Source organism: Mus caroli, chromosome 7 (assembly GCF_900094665.2).
Source record: "Mus caroli chromosome 7, CAROLI_EIJ_v1.1, whole genome shotgun sequence".
NCBI lineage: Eukaryota > Metazoa > Chordata > Mammalia > Rodentia > Muridae > Mus > Mus caroli.
In genome coordinates, this window is record NC_034576.1 from 15,976,550 (window position 1) to 15,995,889 (window position 19,340).

The 19,340-nt window shown below is 46.5% G+C and overlaps 1 protein-coding gene across 2 annotated transcripts; it reads left to right on the forward strand.

Moving 5' to 3' along the window:
• Positions 1-5,821: 5,821 nt before the first annotated feature.
• On the forward strand, positions 5,822-10,699 carry LOC110299388 (PNMA family member 8A). Of its 2 annotated transcripts, none has more exons than XM_029479093.1 (3): positions 5,822-6,053; positions 6,228-7,566; positions 8,086-10,699. In XM_029479093.1, the coding sequence occupies exons 2-3, from the start codon at positions 6,309-6,311 to the stop codon at positions 8,100-8,102; spliced, it is 1,275 nt and encodes a 424-aa protein (XP_029334953.1). In that variant the 5' UTR covers positions 5,822-6,053; positions 6,228-6,308; the 3' UTR covers positions 8,103-10,699. The 2 variants fall into 2 exon arrangements, with proteins under 2 accessions (XP_029334953.1, XP_029334954.1); XM_029479094.1 differs by having other exon boundaries at positions 6,296-7,566.
• The last annotated feature ends 8,641 nt before the right edge of the window (positions 10,700-19,340 follow it).

Consider the following 19,340-nt stretch of genomic DNA (forward strand, 5'->3'; position numbering starts at 1 on the left):
AAAAAAAAAAAAGTGCTTGCTGTGTAGGCCTAATGACCTAATGACCTGGCTCACAACCATTGGTAATGGGATTTGATGTCCTCGCTTCTGCTGTGTTTGAAGACAGTGAGAGTGTACTTATATACATAAAATAAATAAATCTTAATAAAACAAAACAAAACCCCCCAAACCCAAAGTTGTTCTATGACCTTCACACAGCACTGTGATGTATGTAGACTTGGCTTACACAGACATACATTATGTTCACGCACAGGCATTTGGACACACACACACACTCACACACACACACACACTCATACACATACACACACACATACACATACACACACACATACACATATACTCACACACTCACACACACATACACACACACACACTTACACACTCACCCCCATACACTCACACACACACACACACACACACACACATACACAAATAATAAAAATTTTAAAACAGTAAGTATGTTATGGTCATTTTGGAAATTCTGTTCCAATGTCAGGAAAATTTATCTGTTATGAAACTCAAGTCATTAACTCAAGTAACTTAAAAGATTCATTCTGTTTATTTTTATTTATATGCATTTGTGTGTGTCTGAGGGCAGGTGCCCATGGAGTCAGAGGGCATTGCATCCCCTAGCAGTGGAGTTACAGGTAGTCGTGATCTACCTGATATGGGTGCCGGGAACCAAACTCAGGCCTTGTGCAAGAGCAGTGCATGCTCTTAACTGCTGAGCTAGCTCTATAGCCCCATTTACGAGCAGCTAAAAATACTTTCTCTAGTTTATGTGTATGGCTGTATTGTCTCTCTCTCTGTGTGTGTGTGTGTGTGTGTGTGTGCGCACCACATGTGTGCAGCACCTTGAGAAGGGTCAAACTGGAATTACAGATGGTTCTGAGCCACCATGTGGTTGCTGAGAATTGAACTCGGGATCTCTGGAGGAGCAACCAGTGCTCTTAATGGCTGAGTCATCTTACCAACCCAGTACATTTTTTTTTTGAAGAAAAATTATTTATTATTATTGTGTTTGTGAGCTTGGGCACCCATGTGCCAGGGATCAAGTCCAGGACACCAGGTGCACTCTTTAATCTCCATTTTTAATTTGACACAAACTTGAGACACTTGGAAAAAGAGAATCTCAACTGAGTTGCCTAGATCAGACTGGCCTGAGGGAGTGTCTGTAGGGAGGGCCTAGCCCATTGTGGGCGGTGCCATTCCCTGATAGGTGTGGTGGCATGCAAGTCTTTAATCCCAGCCAGAGGCTGAGGCAGGTGGACTTCTTTGAGCTCAAGACCAGCTTGGTCTATACAGGACTGCATAGTTCCAGAGAGCAATCCAGAATTCAGGGTTCTTCTCGGGTTCTTGCCTCTGGTGTCTTGCTTGTTCCTGTGCTGACCCCCATGGTGGGCTGCAACCTGGAAGTGGAAGATGAAATAAACCCCTCCCTCCCCAAGTTGTTCTCGGTCTGAGGGTTTTATTTCAGCTGCAGAAAGCAGCTGAGGACACTAGGTTTGGGAGGAATCAAGTTGCAGATTTGAGCCCAAGAGGAACCCTGACAGAACAGAGGACGGGACAATGACCACCAACCACCTCAGTCCCCGAAGTGTGGGTTCGTTAGCACGGTCTGGGGAAGGGATTAAGAGGAACCCGTACACTCCTATTTTGGTTAGTTTTCTTATGATTAAGATTAATATTGGTTGTTGTTGACTTGAAACAAGTTGGTGTCGTCTGAGAAGCTTAAACCTTCACTGAGAAAACGCCTCTTGCCAGACGTGGTGGCACACGCCTTGGATCCCAGCAGTTGGGGGGCAGAGGCAGGCGGATTTCTGAGTTCGAGGCCAGCCTGGTCTACATAGTGAGTTTCCAGGACAGCCAGAGCTATACAGAGGAACCCTGTCTCAAAAAGAAAACGCCTCTAGTAGATTGGCCTGTAGGCAAGCCTGTGTGTGGAACATTATCTTGATTGATGATTGATGTGGGAGGGCTCAGTCCACTGTGGGCGGTGCCACCGCTGGACAGATAGCTGTGGGGTGTATGAGAAAGCAAACTGAGCGATCCAGTAAGCAGTGTTCCTTCCTCCCTGGCCTCTGCCTGAGTGCTTGCTCTCGGTTCCGGGCCTGATTTTCCTCAGTGAGGGTTACAGCTGCAAGCTGAAATAAATCCCTTTCTCCTGAAGTTGCTTTTTGGCGATGGGGTATACCACAGCAATAGGAAGCAAACTAAGGCACCGCTAAACCTTCTCTGGAGTTGGCGTTTCTGGAAATCTGATGAGTTCTCAACAACAACAAAAACACAGCAGGGTAAAAGAGAAACCCTACGTCTAGCAGATATGGCAGAACATGTTCGCCACCTCAGCTTTCAAAGTGCTGACACAGGAGGACCTTGCATTCTAAGCCAGCCTGTTCTACACAGTGGCAACTTGTCTCCAAGCCAAAGAAAGGGAGCTGGGCGTGCTGACGCACACTTGCAATAGCGATCAGGAGAATCAGGAGCTCAAGGCTACCTTTGGGTAAGTAGTAAATATGAGGCCAGCCTGGGCAAGAGGACAGCTCTCCAAGCAAAACCTAAAACCAAACAACCCTCAAACCAAAGGCTAAACAGACAGGAAGACTATGGAAAAATAACCCTAAATACAAAGCAGAGAATGATGGAAACGTTGGGGTTGCAGAGATGTGTTGTCCTGGAAACCGCTCTGCAGTGTTGTCATAGAAACCACAGGGCCATGTGTCGTCATAGAAACCACTCCTATTAGGGATGCTTCAGAACTATTTTTAAGTCCTCTGGCAATCAGTGTAGCTCCTTAATGTGAGGTTGTCCGGCAACTGATTACACTAATCACACATGTATAGTATATAAACACACATATAAAGTTTCTATGTATATTTACACATTCTTTTTCTACATGAAAAATATTTATTTATTTTTTATTGAGATAGTTTCCCAACACATAGGCTGACCTCAAATTTGAAATGCATCCAAGGACAGCCTTGAACTTTTAACCCACCTGCCAAGGGGATACAGGTGTGCACCACCACACTGACTTGCTTTTTGTTTGTTTGTTTTTTGTTTTTTTCGAGGCAGGGTTTCTCTATGTAGCCCTAGAACTCACTCTGTAGACCACGCTGGCCTTGAACTCAGAAATCCACCTGCCTCTGCCTCCCAAGTGCTGGGATTAAAGGCGCGCGCCACCACTGCCCAGCCCCACACTGACCTTTAACCAATTAATTCTTTTGAGACAGTCTTGTTATGTATCCATGATTGGCCTGGTACTTGATGTGCAGACCTGGCAAGCCTTGAATTTTCTGGGATCCTCATGATGAGAAAACTGGCATGTGCTACTATGCCTGGCTTTATAAACACATCTTAATTGATTTACATTCATAATTTTCATTTTTAGTTAATATGCATAATTCCTTTACCTGCATGTATACATGTGTACCCAGTGTAACCAAAGTGACCGGAAGAGTGAGAAAGATTTTTTTGGATCTTACAGATGATTGTGAATCATCATGGAGATGGACCCTGGGTCCTATTCCAGTGCAGCCAGTGAGCTATAACCCTTGAGCTATATTACACCAGCCTGATAAACACTTTTCTTTTCCTGAGAAAAAGTCTCACTATATAGCATTGGCTGGCCTGGAACTCGGTGTGCTTGTGGTGGCCAGAGGTCTTCTCCCCATATTCACTATGTAGCCAAGGCTGGCCGAGAACTTGCTATGTAGACCAGGCTGGCCTAAAACTCAGAGATCCTCCTGTCTCTGCCTCCCGAGTGCTGGGATTAAAGGCGTGCGCCACCACCGCCCGGCTCGCCATGAATTTTTGAGGCAGGGCCTCTCGCTGGTCTGGATTTTGCTGTTTCTGGAAAATTGGCTGATAGGGGGGCTCCTGCTGTTCTTCCTGTCTCTGTCTCCAGCACTGGGATTAAAGGCCCAGGATGCCACACCTTACATCTTTCATGGGTGCTGGGGATTTGAACTCATGAATGCATGCTTGCGCAGCAAGTACTTTACCCACTGAGCCATCTTCTTAGCCCTCCAGTTTCATTTTTCATGACAGTCTTCCAAACACTCATAGTCCACTGGAGAATCTGAGTTTCTGGGCCAGGGAAGTTTTTGTGGTTATTTGCGATATGGCTGGTTACATTCAGATATAGCCCTAGTCACAGGAAATTTCATCTAAGCTGCCTCACCTTTAGCGAACGTTGTAAGGTACATCATTTCCTTTCTTACTTCTTTGTTTGCTTCTTATTTCTTCAGCAGTCCTGGGATTGACTCCAGGAGCTCAAAAGTGTTTTGCCACTGAAGTACCCAGAGGTTTAGATGTACTTAGTGATTGTATGCGTGTGGGTATTTTGTCGTCATGTGCGTCTGGGCGCCACGCAACTCTGGAAGAAGCAAACTCTGGAGGTCTTTAGTGCTGACTGCTGAGTTATCGTCCCAGCCCCGATGACTTCGTATTCTATCTTCTTCTTCTTCATCTCCATCTTCATCATCACCATTCCACACCCCAAAAAGTCCCCTGGAAAAGCTTCCCTTCTTCACTAGTGCTGTGTTCACGGACCCATTTCCTGGGCAAGTCACCCAGGCAACATGACCCAACTTACTCTTCTCCCAAGGCTAGTGGCTTTGTTGTTATAGAAAGGGTCATCTATTTTACTAAGTCACGCAGGAAAAGAGCCGCCATTCATTAAAACAAACAAACAAACAAACAAACCCCTAAGGATTTGTTTCCATCTTTTTTTTTTGGAGATTGTTGTTGATAGGAGAATGAATCTGAAGGTGAAAGATGAATAATGCCACCCTGCTACCACCTCACATACCATGGAGTGACCACACACCCTCCCAGGAGTCATGAAGTCAAGAAGGAGATTCAGGGCTCTCAGAGCTCCCCGTGGTTTAGCCACATCCATCCTGCAGCAGATGGCCTTGAAGAGCACACAGAACTACAAGATCCCACTTATCTAGGGAGATGACTTCCTGCACTGCCCTTCCTCCTGGCTGCACTTGACCATGCCCATAGATACATCCTCCAAGCCACGGGGTCCCTGTGAGGCATCTCTCCTCCCCATCGCTTCCAATCCACCTTTTCTATGTTAGAGAAAACAGACAAAGGGACGTGAGGACCATGGAACTCTAGCTGTACAGACGATACACATTTGCTTTGTATAAGGAATTCCACAGTATAGTCTATCTGGGAAATAAATACTGGATTGAGAAATAAATTACTTTCTTTACTAGAGCTTTTAATTTTTTTTTATTTTCATCTATGTGTGTGTCTCTTTTATGTGAGTGCAGTGCCTGTCAAAGCTAGAAGGGGATATTGGATCCCCACCACCACCACAACACATTATAAAACAACAACAACAACAACAATTAATTATAAAAGTTGCCAGACATGGTGGCACAAGACTTTTTAATTCTAGCACTCAGGAAGTAGAGACAGGTAGGTTTCTGTGAGTTCCAAGCCAGGCGGGGCTACACAGTAGGACCCTGCCTTGTGGGTGAGGGTGGGATATATATATATATATATATGTGTGTGTGTGTGTGTGTGTGTGTGTGTGTGTGTTTAAATTTAAAGAGAAAAAGTAGTCCGTGGTGGAGAAATGGCTCTGGAGGGATGCACAATGTGAACTTTTTGCCCAATGAACACCTAAGCAGTCACAGCAGTCGCATCTTTTGTCTGTCTTCCATATTAAGTTTGATTGCAGAGCCCATACACAAGCAGGCTAGGATGATGCTTAGCAACCAATGGATTGTTGCCATGGAGACCGCCGGGGCTGCGGATCTGAGGACCTTGTGCAGGAAGCAAGTGCGCATGAGCGATCTTCAACGCCAGCTAGCCAGCTCGGTATAGATCAAGGCTGTGTGACCTGTGCTGACTGGAGCTGAAGCATAGGGACAGAGTCCTGGCCTCTTTGGGGCCAGAGCCTGCGCTTGGGAAAGCAGCTGTGCTCCAGGCTCCTAGCTTTGACCTGGGTGAATTGTCAGAAGCAGGGAGGCCAGAATATCCCTGTGAACCTGTGGAGCGCCAGGCTCCAGGAACCATATTCAGGACACGTGAGCACCAGGGGCCCAGGCTGGGAAAGAGGATCCTGGGAGCGGGGGTAGTGGGGAGGGGAGGCGCTATGGACGAGGCGTTGTGTAAGGCCAAAGCTGTGGAGGAGTCAGGGGAGACCTATATTTCTGTTCATCTTCCAGGGGATCTGACCTCACTGTCTTGTCACTTTGCAGGATTCATATTTGGGGAGCCTTACTTTACCTCCACCCCCTTCCTCATAGACTCTCCCTTTCACGCACAGGTAGAGCAGGAAGATGTCGGAGCCTGTGGCCATGAACCTGCTGGAGGATTGGTGCAGGGGCATGGGAATGGACATCCACAGATCCCTGTTGGTCACTGGTATCCCTGAGTACTGTAGCCACGCAGAAATTGAGGAGACCTTGAATGGGGTCCTCTTGCCACTGGGCACATACCGTGTGCTCAACAAAATTTTTTTGAGGCAAGAGAACGTGAAGGCTGCTCTAGTTGAGGTTAGCGAGGGTGTGAATCTGAGCTCTATACCCCGGGAGTTCCCAGGGAGGGGCGGTGTCTGGAGAGTGGTCTGCAGGGATCCCACCCAGGACGACGACTTTTTAAAAAACCTGAACGAGTTCTTGGATGCTGAAGGACGCACTTGGGAGGATATGGTGCGCCTCTTGAAGCTTAACCCTAACCCACCGCTACCGAATTCAAACCAGCCTCCACCGAACTGGGCGGAAGCCTTGGGGTTGCTTCTGGGCGCAGTAGTACAGGTCATATTCTACATGGATGCTGCAATCCGTAATCGGGATGAAGAAGCAAGGGCTGAGGAGGCTGCTGAGGCTGAGTTGATGGCGGCTTGGGCTTCCACAGCGAGGAAGAGAGTAAAGAAGGAACCCGGGCTGGGCGTCGAAGTGGGCTCAGCTTTCAAGATGGAGGACCGAAACTACTGGAAGAACACAGAGGACCATTGTGACCCTCCAAAACCTCTGGTTCGCAGGCCTGGAGGTAAGATTCGCTCCAGGAGGAGGAAGCAGAAAAAAAATCTTAAGCAAGAGCCAATATGCTGGAGGAAATCCCAGGGCAGCAATTACAATAAGGTTAATTTGGAAGCTGGTGAAGCTGCCCAAAGCTCAGAGATCCCAGAGTCTGTCAAGAGCAACAAAAAACCCTTTGTGAAGCAGGAAGAGACAGTATGGAAGAAGAAAAGAGTCTGGAGGGATCCCAACGATCTTCCTCCGTCTGCGCTGCCTGCAGCTGACAGTCCCGGGAATCTAGAGGATTCAGATCAAGATGGTGGACTGGAGAACCCCCCAAAGAAGAAAGCCATGACCTGGGCCTCTAACAAGATCCCTGCCCCCACGAGGAAGAAGAAGAAGATGGTGAGCTTGGGCGCTCTCTCCTATGTCCTGGCTGAAGCCACCAAGAACAAAACAGCCATTCTGAAGAAAGGGCTTGGTGCTAGAAGGGCTGTGTCAGTACCTGATGATGCACCTGCTTCAACATCCAGGGCTCAGAAGACCAAGCTGGGAGGCTTCCCTCGTGTCTCCAAAGGTGAATGCACATAGAGATGACTTGGTTAGTTAAGGTGGGGTTCAGTGGGGTACAGAGGGGTCCACAACAGGGTAACCAGGAGGACCTCAGGGTATTGGGGGAGGTAAAAACAAACTACCCTCCTAGGTGAGGATTATCAAGCAAGAGCCTGGGCCTCCATCCTAGAGCCCTTACTAGGCTTCATTGGGGTCAAGGCTGACCCATGACCATCTGAGCCATTTCCCTCCATAAAAATGTAGCAGTTTTGGCGTAGGACATTGTGTCACATGCTTGTAACCCCAGCACTTGGGAGGCAAAGAGGATTGAGAGTTTAAGGTCAGCTGGGCTATATAAAAATTTATGATTTGAGATTCTGTAGTCTGTTAAGGTGTAGGACCCAAAGGCTAATGTTTCTAGGGCCTGGCTGGGTAGGGGTGGAGGTGGGGGTGGCCACGGTCCTGGTCTCAGGAGATTCCCAGGCAGTAAATATCTAATTATGGTTCTTCCTGCTTCCCTTGGTGTGTTCTGATCTATCCATAGATTCCAGGAAGCTATGATTTGGGGAACCCTGTACCCATGGAGGTGAGAGAGCATCAAGGAAGAAGACTCAAGTTGGAAGAGAACTTTTTCTTTGTGGTTGAATAAAACCTGACTGTGAACCGTTGGGGGCCCAGTGTGCCTGTGTGGGTCTGACCCACACAGGCAATGGATATAAGGCCTTAGGTTGGGGGATACTGTCAGGGGGAGATTCCCTCTGTGTCTTTTCCTGAGTTGGAGTCACTTTTCATCTCTGCACAGCCTCAAAGGTGGACAAGGTAATAAATAGCTTTGGAAAATTCTAGAACGTTCTTTCCCTTTGCCCACAAGGAGGCTCACGGTATTGCGCACCCACATTCAGCCTTTATTCTCTTCTACCCCTGCTTTTTCTTCTGGAGCATGCATAGCTTGCCTGCTCGGCCTGCGGCCCAGAAGGGCATGTAGACATTTTGTCCCTTGCACTGTACACATTTGCTAAGTCAGACCTTGCTCTTTGAAGCTTGCTGTGTGGATTCTTCAGTGTTCACCCTCCAGCAGCCTAAATGGAAATTGAGATCCTAAGAGTTAGTTCTGGAAAACAAACAAACAAACAAACAAACATCTGCCTGCTCTTGAATCCTTCAGTTTTCATTGTCTTTGAAGAAAACTAGGGGCAAGGAAGATGGTTCAGTGCATAATAGGGCTTGCAGTGCAAGCTTAAGGACCTGAGTTCTAATCCCCAGGACTCACGTAAAAGTCTGACTGTGCCTGTAACACCAGCATCAGGTGGTGCAGACAAGTAGACCCCAAGAGCTTGCTGGCCAGCCAGCCTATCTGAAATAGTGAACTTCTGGGCTGGGGAATCCCCTAGTGAGAGGATAGGGGGATGGCTCCGTGGTGGAGCCCCTGTTCTGAATTCCCCAATAAGGGGCTGCAGGCATGGTTCAGTGATAGAGCCCCTGCCTAGAATCCCCTAGTGAGGAGCTGAGGGTGTGGCTCAGCACTACACCTCTTCCCAGAATCCCCTAGTAAGGGGCTGGGAGTGGGCTTAGTGGTAGAACTTCTGCCTAGCATATGCAAGGCCCTGGGTTCCATCTCCAGAACCAATAAAAAACAAAATGGAATAAAAATGGCACTTTAGTTCCCAAATGCGGTGATACCCTCTTTAGAAGCCTGAGGGGGAAAGGAGAGGTTGATAGAATTAAATTTCTAGCTCTAATTCCGTTGACCTCTATCCTTGAGGCTTAAATAAGTTGCTCACATTATAGTCAGAAGAAGAAAATCTGTCTCTTTTTAAACGTTTCTTTAAAACGAGCTGATCTCTACCTTCTGAATTTAGTGCCATTAAATCTGACCGTGCTGCCATGTCTCATTCTGTGTGCCTGTAAACCAGAGAGGATGGTGTCACCCCCACCTGTGGTTTCTAAGCTACATCCTGAGGACTCCTTTTTCATGTTTAAAAGCATGAAAGAGGAGAGGCTTCAGATATGGGTGAGTGGGAAAAGGGGTTTGACATCAAGCCTGAGTCCCTGGGTTCGATCCCCAGCACCCACATCACGGAAAGAAAGAGGTGACCCCTGAAAGTTTTGTTCTGACCTCCACATTTATTCCGTGGCACATGCATACCCCCCCTAAATGAATATAATTAAAAATTATGTGTGGAAGAAGCAAGGGTGTTGGTGTGTGGCTGTAACCCAGCTTGTGGAGCCTGAGGCAGGAGAATGTCTCTGAATTCAAGGCCAGCTTGGGCTACAGAGTAAGATCCTGACTCAAAATAAATAAGTAAATAAGAATAGTTTTTTTAAAGTGTAGGAAAACAACAACTCAGTTGTGTTGTAATCCAAAATACTGCTGTATTCCCTTGTGTGTATAAATAACTGTATCTGGTTATCCGCACTGTGCTTTGCATACAATTGTATATTCCTGTGTATATGTGTGTGTTCATTTATGCATATGTGCATGTGTGTGTATGTGGAGGCAGAGGGTTACCTAGGGTGTCATTCCTCGGCCACCAGCCACCTTTTTATGAGACAGGGGTCTCTCACTGGCTTGAAACTGGCTAGCAGGCTAGGCTGGACCGGAACTGCCCAGCTCTCCTGTCTCTGCCTCCCCAGCTCTAGGGCTACAAGCCAGCGCTACCATGTTCTTTTTCTTTTTGCACAGGTTCTGGGAATTAAACTCAATTCCTCATTCGTGCAACATGCTTTCCCTACTGGGCTGTCCCTGCCGCTCCCTAATCAAGTTTCTTGTAAATGTGACCTTTGAGGAGAAAGGGTTGGAAGGTGGTGGAAGGGATTGGATCCCCTGCATGTCCTGTAACAATATCCTAAGTGAGTTTATGCATCTGTGTGTCTCCATCTCCTGTTCAGCTGTGATTGACATCAGGGTCACTAGCTAATCTGGGCTAACCTGGTACAGCGCGGGATTTCTGGCCTGGATTTCCAGCCCTCTTGAGATTTCATGACCACTCCCACCTTCAGTTTTCTTGATCTAAAAACTCTTGTCAGTGAGTCAGTCAACCACCAGACGTTTCTCGTGGTAATCCCTGAGACTCGATTACATCTTTGTTGAAGTAGTACATCGATACAACTATCAATGAATGTGAATGTATGAGTGTAAAATAAAGCTGTGTAAATGATGTCTGTGTGGTCTGTGTTATTTGCGGAGGGTGTGAGTAAAACAGAGCTCAGAGGATCTCTCGCTGAGCGGTAAGAGGCATGACCGTTGGGAATTTCCCAGCATAGAAGAAGCCATGTGCTCTTGGTTGTGGTCTGACATTCATGCTCCCAGTGACCTTGCAGTTTCTACAACAGGTAATAAATAATGTTGAATGATATGAAGGTCCTAGGGGTTTTGTTGTGTTAACTTAGTGTTTGGTATGAGGAATTGAACCTAGGGCCTCATACTAGGTAAGTACTCTACTGCTGAGCCACGCCCCAGCCCCTCACTGGGGGATTCTAGGCAGGGGCTACATCACTGAGCCACGCCCCCAGCCCCTCACTGGGGGATTCTAGGCAGGGGCTCTACCACTGAGCCACGCCCCNAGCCCCTCACTGGGGGATTCTAGGCAGGGGCTCTANCACTGAGCCACGCCCCNAGCCCCTCACTGGGGGATTCTAGGCAGGGGCTCTACCACTGAGCCACGCCCCCAGCCCCTCACTGGGGGATTCTAGGCAGGGGCTCTACCACTGAGCCACACCCCCCAACCCCTCACTGGGGGATTCTAGGCAGGGGCTCTACCACTGAGCTACATAACCAGCCCTTTTTTTTTTTTTTTTTAAAGTTTTAGATTTCAGTGTGCTCAGTATAGCTCTGGCTGGCTTTGAACTTGTGGCCTTCCTGCTTCAATCTCCCAAGTAGATGAAATCTCCCAAGTTGATGCCCCCTTATTAGGAAAGTATCTGAAAAGTGAGAACTCTTCCGTCTCACCCCTTGGCAGAGGTTTTTAAAAAAAAATCTTATTGTAAGTGGCTCTGTGCCTGATGTGTGTGAGCACACAGGCCTATGCACTCTATGGTGGTCTGGGGACAGCTTTGTGGGACAGTTTTCTCTTTCCTGTTTTACAGGGATCGAAAGCAGGTTGCCTGGCTTTCCAGGCTAGCATCTTTCACCTGCTGAGCCATTTTACCTGCCCTAAGGCAGAAACTTTTCTTGGAGGGGAGGTGTGTGTGTGTGTGTGTGTGTGTGTGTGTGTGTGTAGAAATAGTCTCACTATGTATACCAGGCTATCACAGAAATCTGCTTGCCTCTGCCTCCCCAGTGGTGGGATTAAAGGCATGTGACACCACTACCCAGCACATTTGTGTAGCTAAGGCTACACAAAGAAACCCTGCCTCAGAACCTCCTCATTCCCCCTCTGCCCCCCAAAACCTCCCAAAGCCCACAAATAAATTGGGCTCATGAAATGACTCAGTGGTTAAAGGCACTTGCTGCCAAGCCTGAAGACCTGAGTTCATGATGGAAGCAGAGACCTGATTCCCCCAGGTTGTCCACTGAACTCCGCTAGCAAGTTGGGGCATATGCACACTTTCCTTGTCTCTTTCACAACAAAATAAATAGGTAAAATGCAATAAAATCTTAGAATAAAAATAATAATGACCACCCAGGCCCCGATCCAGGGCTTTGAGTTGGTCCACCCCAACATCTACCCCACGTATTCACTGCTGGAGCATGGGAAGGGTCCCGTCCTGCAGATCCAAAGCTGCAGTTTCTCCATGACACAGAGCAACAACAGGATATCCGAGAGGAGTCCCAGTGAGGATCCAGTATTGACAGTGTAGCAGAAGCCAGAGACCTCAAACCAGACCAAGGACCCATTGTAATAAAGATTTGCAAGGAAAGAAGTGCACACAGTGGGACACACTGCAGCTTCCTGTAGTGTGTTGGCCCAATGCTGCTTGTATTCTAATACCAAATACTAGTTCCCCAAGACCTTGTTGCCCCAGAGAGGAGAGACCCCAGTGACTTTGCCCCCAAATTAATAAATAAAGATGCTGACAGCCAATAGCTGGGCAGGAGAGACACAGGTGGGGTTCAGGATTCCCAGGCTTGAGGTTGGAGGAGAGAGAGAAAGGGAGAGAGAGAGAGAGAGAGAGAGAGAGAGAGAGAGAGAGAGAGAGAGGAAGGTGAGCTGTCCAACGAGAGTTACGAGGAGCAGCCCCAATGAAACATAGTAAGCAATAACTCGGGGTTATGGGTTATGGTAGATTCTAACGGCATAGAGGGTAGGTATCTGCCCCGCCCCTGGACTGTTTAAGGCTCATTGTAAATGTAAAGAAAGTTGGGTGTGTCTTTTAGTCAGGAACTAAGTGGTCAAAGGTGGGGTAGAAACCCCAGTTTGGGGTTAAAAATGTCAACAACCGCTTTCATAATGAGATTTTTTTTGGGGGGGTGAGGGGTGGGGGGAGGTCAAAGGGTAGAGGGTAGGTATTAAAGGACGGGGAGATGATGGGACTAGAGTGCACAATGCAAAATCCACACAGAATCAATACCAAGTTCAATAAAGACCTACCTGTAGTTCAGTTCCCACTGGCTGGAACTAAAATCTTGATATAAGAATAAACAAATTCAATTTTCTCCTTAAAAAAACAAAAAAAAAAAGGAACTCAAACACTTTGAGAAGAAGATACATCAAACTGGTAATTCCCTGCCTCAGGCTGTCTCCCACCGTTTCTAGAATGGGAATCCTGATGATAAGACAGAAATAGCTGCGCTCAGTTTCTGTTGGCTGGTCTGCCTGGGTTTCACTGTGCTCATTGTGAGTGAGCCTGAACTAACATTTCATCTGTAATCAGACCTAGAGAAGACTCGGGCTTATTGACTTGGGGCTTGTCCCTCACTGTCTGTGCGAAAGAAAATGAGCAGCTATTAGCATTAACAATCCAAAGCTGGAGGCTGGCGGTGATGCAACACACCTTTAATCCCAGCACTTGGGAGGCAGAGGCAGGTGGATCTCTGAGTTCCAGGATAGCCTGGTTACAGAGGGAGTTCAAGGACAGCCAGGGCTACACAGAGAAACTTTGTCTCAAAACACCAAACCAAGCCAAAAAAAAAAAAAAAAAAATCAATGCAAACAAACAAACAAAAACACACACACACACAAAAAAAACCAAAACCAATTCAAAGCTGAATTGAAGGGCTCAGTAAGTAAAAGCTCTTGCAGCCAAGTCTGAGGCTATGAGTTCGATTCCCGGAACCACACGGTGGAAGGATCTCTCAAGTCTCACAAGTTGTTGACCTATACGTGGGAGTGTGTATACTAACTAGATTATGCACACACATAAATAATAAATAAAAAAACACCTGAAGCTGAAACAACATTCTCTTACTCTTCTTCTAAGCCCTTAGGCTTTGTTTAATGTATGAACTTGCTGTGATCACAGGATAAAATTAACATTCTTACACTCAAGGTAGCCAAGAAAGTTGTGAGCCAAAGAAAGGATAGGTCTTAAAAAAATGTTAGCCAGGCGTGGTGGCGCACACCTTTGATCCCAGCACTTGGGAGGCAAGAGGCAGGTGAATTTCTGAGTTCGAGATCAGCCTGGTCTATAGAGTGAGTTTCAGGACAGCCAGGGCTATACAGAGAAACCTTGTCTCGAAACAACCAAAAAAAAAAAAAAAAAAAATGTTGACAGGGAACCAGGAGATGGCTCAGTGGTTAAGAGCACTGGCTACTTTTCCAGAGGTCCCGAGTTAATTCCCAGCAACCACATGGTGGCTCACAGCCATCTGTAATGGGATCTAATGCCCTCTGCTGGTGTGTCTAAAGAGAGTGACAGTGTACTCATATAAAATAAATAAATAAATCTTAAAAAAAAAAAAAACCNAATAAATAAATAAATCTTAAAAAAAAAAAAAACCTGCTGACAGATTTTAAAAAACTGAAATAAGAGCTCATGTAGCTCAAACTAGCCTTGAACATGCTGTGTAGTCAAGGATAACTGTCCTCTTCTGAGTGCTAGGATTAAAGCTGTATACATGGTGTGCCACTTCGTGTATGTGAAGGCCAGAGAACAACTGTGGGAGTCACTTCTTCCCTTCCACTACACAGATTCTGAGGATTAACTCAAGATTTTCAGGCATGGAGGCAAAATCTCTTGTGACAGTTTCCCTAGAGACAGAAATGTTCATCTCTGAGGGTAACTTCTTGAGATTCAGGAAGGAAACAATTCAAGAGTTTCAGGAAGTCCCTGAAACTGGCCAGATGCACTAGGCCCTTCCCTCTACAAGGTTACTTAAGCAGTAAGGACTTTTTTTTTTTTAAAGATTTATTTATTTATTATATGTAAGTACACAGTAGCTGTCCTCAGGCACTCCAGAAGAGGGCATCAGATTTCATTACGGATGGTTGTGAGCCACCATGTGGTTGCTGGGATTTGAACTTGGGGCCTTCGGAAGAGCAGTCGGCGCTCTTAACCACTGAGCCATCTCGCCAGCCCCAGTAAGGACTTTTTGAGAGTCACTTTTTTAACCTGCCCAACTGCCTGGAGGAGACTCTCTCCAACCTGTTGAGCTGCCTGCAGGCTGTGTAGGGTGCTCTGGGTTTCCATCTTTGTGTGCTTTCACCCATGCTGGGTGGGCTTCGGTGATGCAGCTGAGTCACTTCTGCTCTTGAAAGTAACCTCTCACCCATATTTCCTGTAAGTAACCCCAATAAAACCATTGGTTCACCAAACTGGACGTTGGACTTTGGTGGTATCCCTACCATTGTGAAATCCATATCTGGGATGAGTAGAATTTGTTTGCATTTCCCCTGGAGTACTGTCACACAACATAAGCAATTTCACCCACTGTCTTAGCTACTGTTCTATTGCTGTGGCGAGACACCATCACCAGGGCAAGTTTTAGAAGAAAGCTTTCAGTTGGAGGCTTGCTTACAGTTTCAGAGGATGAGTTCATTATTATCATGGTGGGGTGCTGGGGCGGTAGGAGGGGAAGAGGGAGGGGAGGGGAGAGGGAGGAAGAGGGACAGGAAGAGCCTCACTGACAAGGGCTTTTGAAATCTCAAGTCCCACCCGCTGTGACATACCTCCTCCAACAAAGCCAACCTCCTAATCTTTCCTAAATAATCCACTAACTAAGCAAACATCCAAATATGAGTCTATGGGAGCCATTCTCATCAAACAACCATATTCACTGAAGCACCTCACTTTTTTATTTTAATCTTTTGCAAATCTTAAGATGTTGGGTATGCAAAACTGTGTCTTTTAATATTAAGCTAAAATATTAAGGTTTACATGTATATTATTTACGTATATATCACTTAATGTTTTGCTTGCATGTATATAGGTGGCTGAAGAAGGAGTCAGATCTCTGAGAACTGGAGTTGTGGATGGTTCTGAGCCATCATCTCCCAGCCGCTGAGAGCTGAACAGGTGCCTGTAACTGCCACCTCTCTAACTTCCTAATGCTGAACGTCAACAAATGTCACTCACGTGAATGAATGGCCCTGGCTAGAGGACACACACACACACATGCATTCACACACATGCATACACACACACATGCACACACACACACACATGCACATGCATTCACACACATGCATACACACACAGAGGAAACAGTATCATTGTGTAATCCAGGCTAAATTTGGCCTTGGGATCCTTCTGCCTCAGCCCCCTGACGCCCCTGAGGGCTGAGACCACCCCCACACTTCTATTCATTTATTGTATGTATTTTCTGAGGTCCTGGGATGGAATGCACCGCCTCACGCATACGAGGCAGATGCTGATCTGAACTCCTTCTTCAGCCCTTCCCCTGTGGATCCTGGGCAGCTGCTGTACCTCTGAGCTCTACATCCTGGTCACCGAGTGGCCTAAGCTGGTCTCAAACTTGTGAGTCTCCTCCCTCAGCTTCCAGAGTGGATGGGAATTTCGTGCCTGCACCACCAGACCCCGATTGAAACCTTTTTTTTTGTTTGTTTGTTTGTTTTTTGTTTTGGTTTTTCCAGACAGAGTTTCTCTGTGTAACTTTGGCTGTTCTGGAACTCACTCTGTAGATCAGGTTGGCTTAGAATTCACAGAGATCCACCTGTCTCTGCCTCTCCAGTGCTGGGATTAAAGGTGTGTGCCACCACTGTCTAGCTGTCTCTAGTCTTTTTAAAATTTCACACCCCCACCCCCGGGTGGGGGGACAAGTAGAGAGATGGCTCAGTGGTTAAGAGCACTGACTGCTCTTCCAGAGGCCCTGAGTTCAATTCCTAACAACCACATGGTAGCTCACAACCATCTGTAATGGGATCCAATGCTCTCTTCTGGTGTCTCTGATAACAGCTACAGTGTATTCATATAAATAAAGTAAATAAATAAATCTTTAAAAAAAAACAGGGGCTCAACAGTTACTCTTCCTGAGGACCCGAACTGGGTTCCCAGCCCCCATGTTATGGCTTAAAACCACCTGGAGCCAGTTTCAGGGCATCTGACACCTTCTTCTGACCTTGAAAGGCACTGCATGCATGAACAAAAATTTAAAACACTCCCATATTAAACACACACAAGCTGCAATCAGGATGTAAAGTGAATAAGTTAATTAAAACACACACATGAAAATAAAAAGTCACAGGGTCACACACCTATGTTATATGTGAGAGCCACACCTCCCTCTTGTGCCTTGAATGGAAGGGAGCCTGCTGCAGATCTCGAAAGAAATCATTTCCTGTCACCCACTTGCGTTTTAAAATTAGCATTAGTTTCGTTCAGTTAGGACAGGTTTGTCTTCAAAGCTCAGTTTTGAACACTCCAGCCTGGGGCCGTTATCTGTTCTGGTAACGCCTGAAAAGCCAGGGAGCTGTGGGGTCGACAGATCAGGTCATGTGCCAGCGAAGCACAGTAGGGGTGAAGTTAGCGGGCGGGCGCCCTGCAGATATCATGGGAATGTTCTAGAGCAATGGCAAATGTGTAACCAGCGCCAGCAATTATCGACCATTTCCACGCTCAGAGTTCGGGATGTTTCTTTCTTGCTTTTGATCTTCGGTGAGAAGCCCCGGTACTTACAGAATGTTCCAGATCAAGTCTGAAGCAAAACATCGCCTACTATCTCTTTCTCAAGACTCTGTGTGGGCTTCACGGAGGCTTCTTCTGTTCAGCAGGGGCAAACAGCGGCGAGAAATCTGAAATGACCAGAAAGAAAAGAGGCACGGGAGGGGCTCATGAGGCCCAGCCCTAGCTGAGGGGATATTGGCCTCATTCTATTAATGTCTCATTCACAGAAAAAAAATTAAGGATGGATTTAGATGGAGGCTCAAGGACAATTTATCAGAGTATAAAAGAAAACCATCTTAGGGCAGGCAAGCTGGAAGTCTTACACCTGTCCTGAGCCGGTGATATAGAGATTTGGGTATAACAGCAGCACAGGAGGGTAGTCACATAGTAGCTGGCAGCCACGCAGCAGGGAGAGGAGCTCCAGAAAAAGAGGAAGCAAGTCCAGAGTACCGCAGAGTGAGTTTGTTTGTTTACTTAGAGACAGGGTCTCACTATGTTGACCAGGCTTAAAATACAAAATGAACAGCAGCAATTGAGTACAGTCCAAGGCCCATCAGCATACAGCTTGTTAAACTAGCAGAGCCTCACAGGGGATGAACCCCCTGGGCTGGAGAGATGACCCAGCCAGTAGGAGCACAAGCTGCTTTTCTAGAGAACCTGGGTTCAATTCCAGCATCCACGGCTGCAACTATAGTTTTACACTTCTGGCAAAACACCCATACACATAAAATAAAGTAATGAAAATAAATTAAAACAACAATAATAAAAGCTACCCCGCTGGGCATAGTGTCTCCCAGCACTGAGGAGACAGGGGAAGGAGGATCTCTGTGAATCCCAGATCAACCTGGTCTACTGGTAAATGGCTCTACCTCCTCTTGAACCATCTGGTCAACCCCAAATATTATACTAAAAAAAAAAAAAAGAAAAAAGTTAAGGTCCTTCTACCGGGGCCATTCATATTTGTAGGTAACATTTATTAAGGTTCACATCAGTTGACATGATACTTCATGTTAAATGCCTTATCATAAGGTTAGGGATCACAACCAATAAAAGTTAAAAAGTAACACCCGGCAAGACAGTTCGGTGGGTAAAGGTGCTTGCTACTGAGATTGATGACCGGAGTTCAATCCCCAGGGCCCAGCATGGTGGGAAGAGAGAACTGACTCCTGAGACCTGTCCTCTGACCTCTGAGTGAGTGCCTGACAGCCCCGTACACATATGCACACACAAGTAAATGAATGGATACGAAAATCAATGTCATTTTAAGAAGTTAAAAGGTATAGAACCGTATTTATCAATATGGCTAAGTTAGGCAGATTTTTCTGTAGTTCTTAGACAGGTTTCCCAACACTTTTGAGAAAGTGTTTGCTCTATCTATAAAGCATCCTGATTTTGGAAGATGTATCCTTGCCTGGGGGCTGGTTACTTTGAAAAGTTCATTCACTAGGCGCGCGTCTACAACAGAAAACCCCTCTGGACTATTTTTCCAAAGCACACGCCTCATCATGCTTCATTCCTGTGTCAGAGTCAACCTCCAACCTGGTGGCTATGGAAAAGCTTTGGTCTCTGGATAATAGTTTCATTAAAAAAAAAAAATGAGTGAACGAGTGATAGAGTGGGGTCACATGACCGTGGTGGCACCTGCTGGAGACCACCTGTGACTTTCCCATTCAGGCTGAGCCTCTTATGTGAATAGTTGCTGGAGTGTTGGGCTTTTCAAAATGCTAACTTCTTTATTATTGTTGTTGCTGTGTGTGTGTGTGTGTGTGTGTGTGTGTGTGTGTGTGTGTGTGTGTG

Excerpts from the sequence above, each read along its gene's own strand:
- LOC110299388 (XM_029479093.1), top strand. The coding sequence starts at position 6,309 with ATGTCGGAGCCTGTGGCCATGAACCTGCTGGAGGATTGGTGCAGGGGC.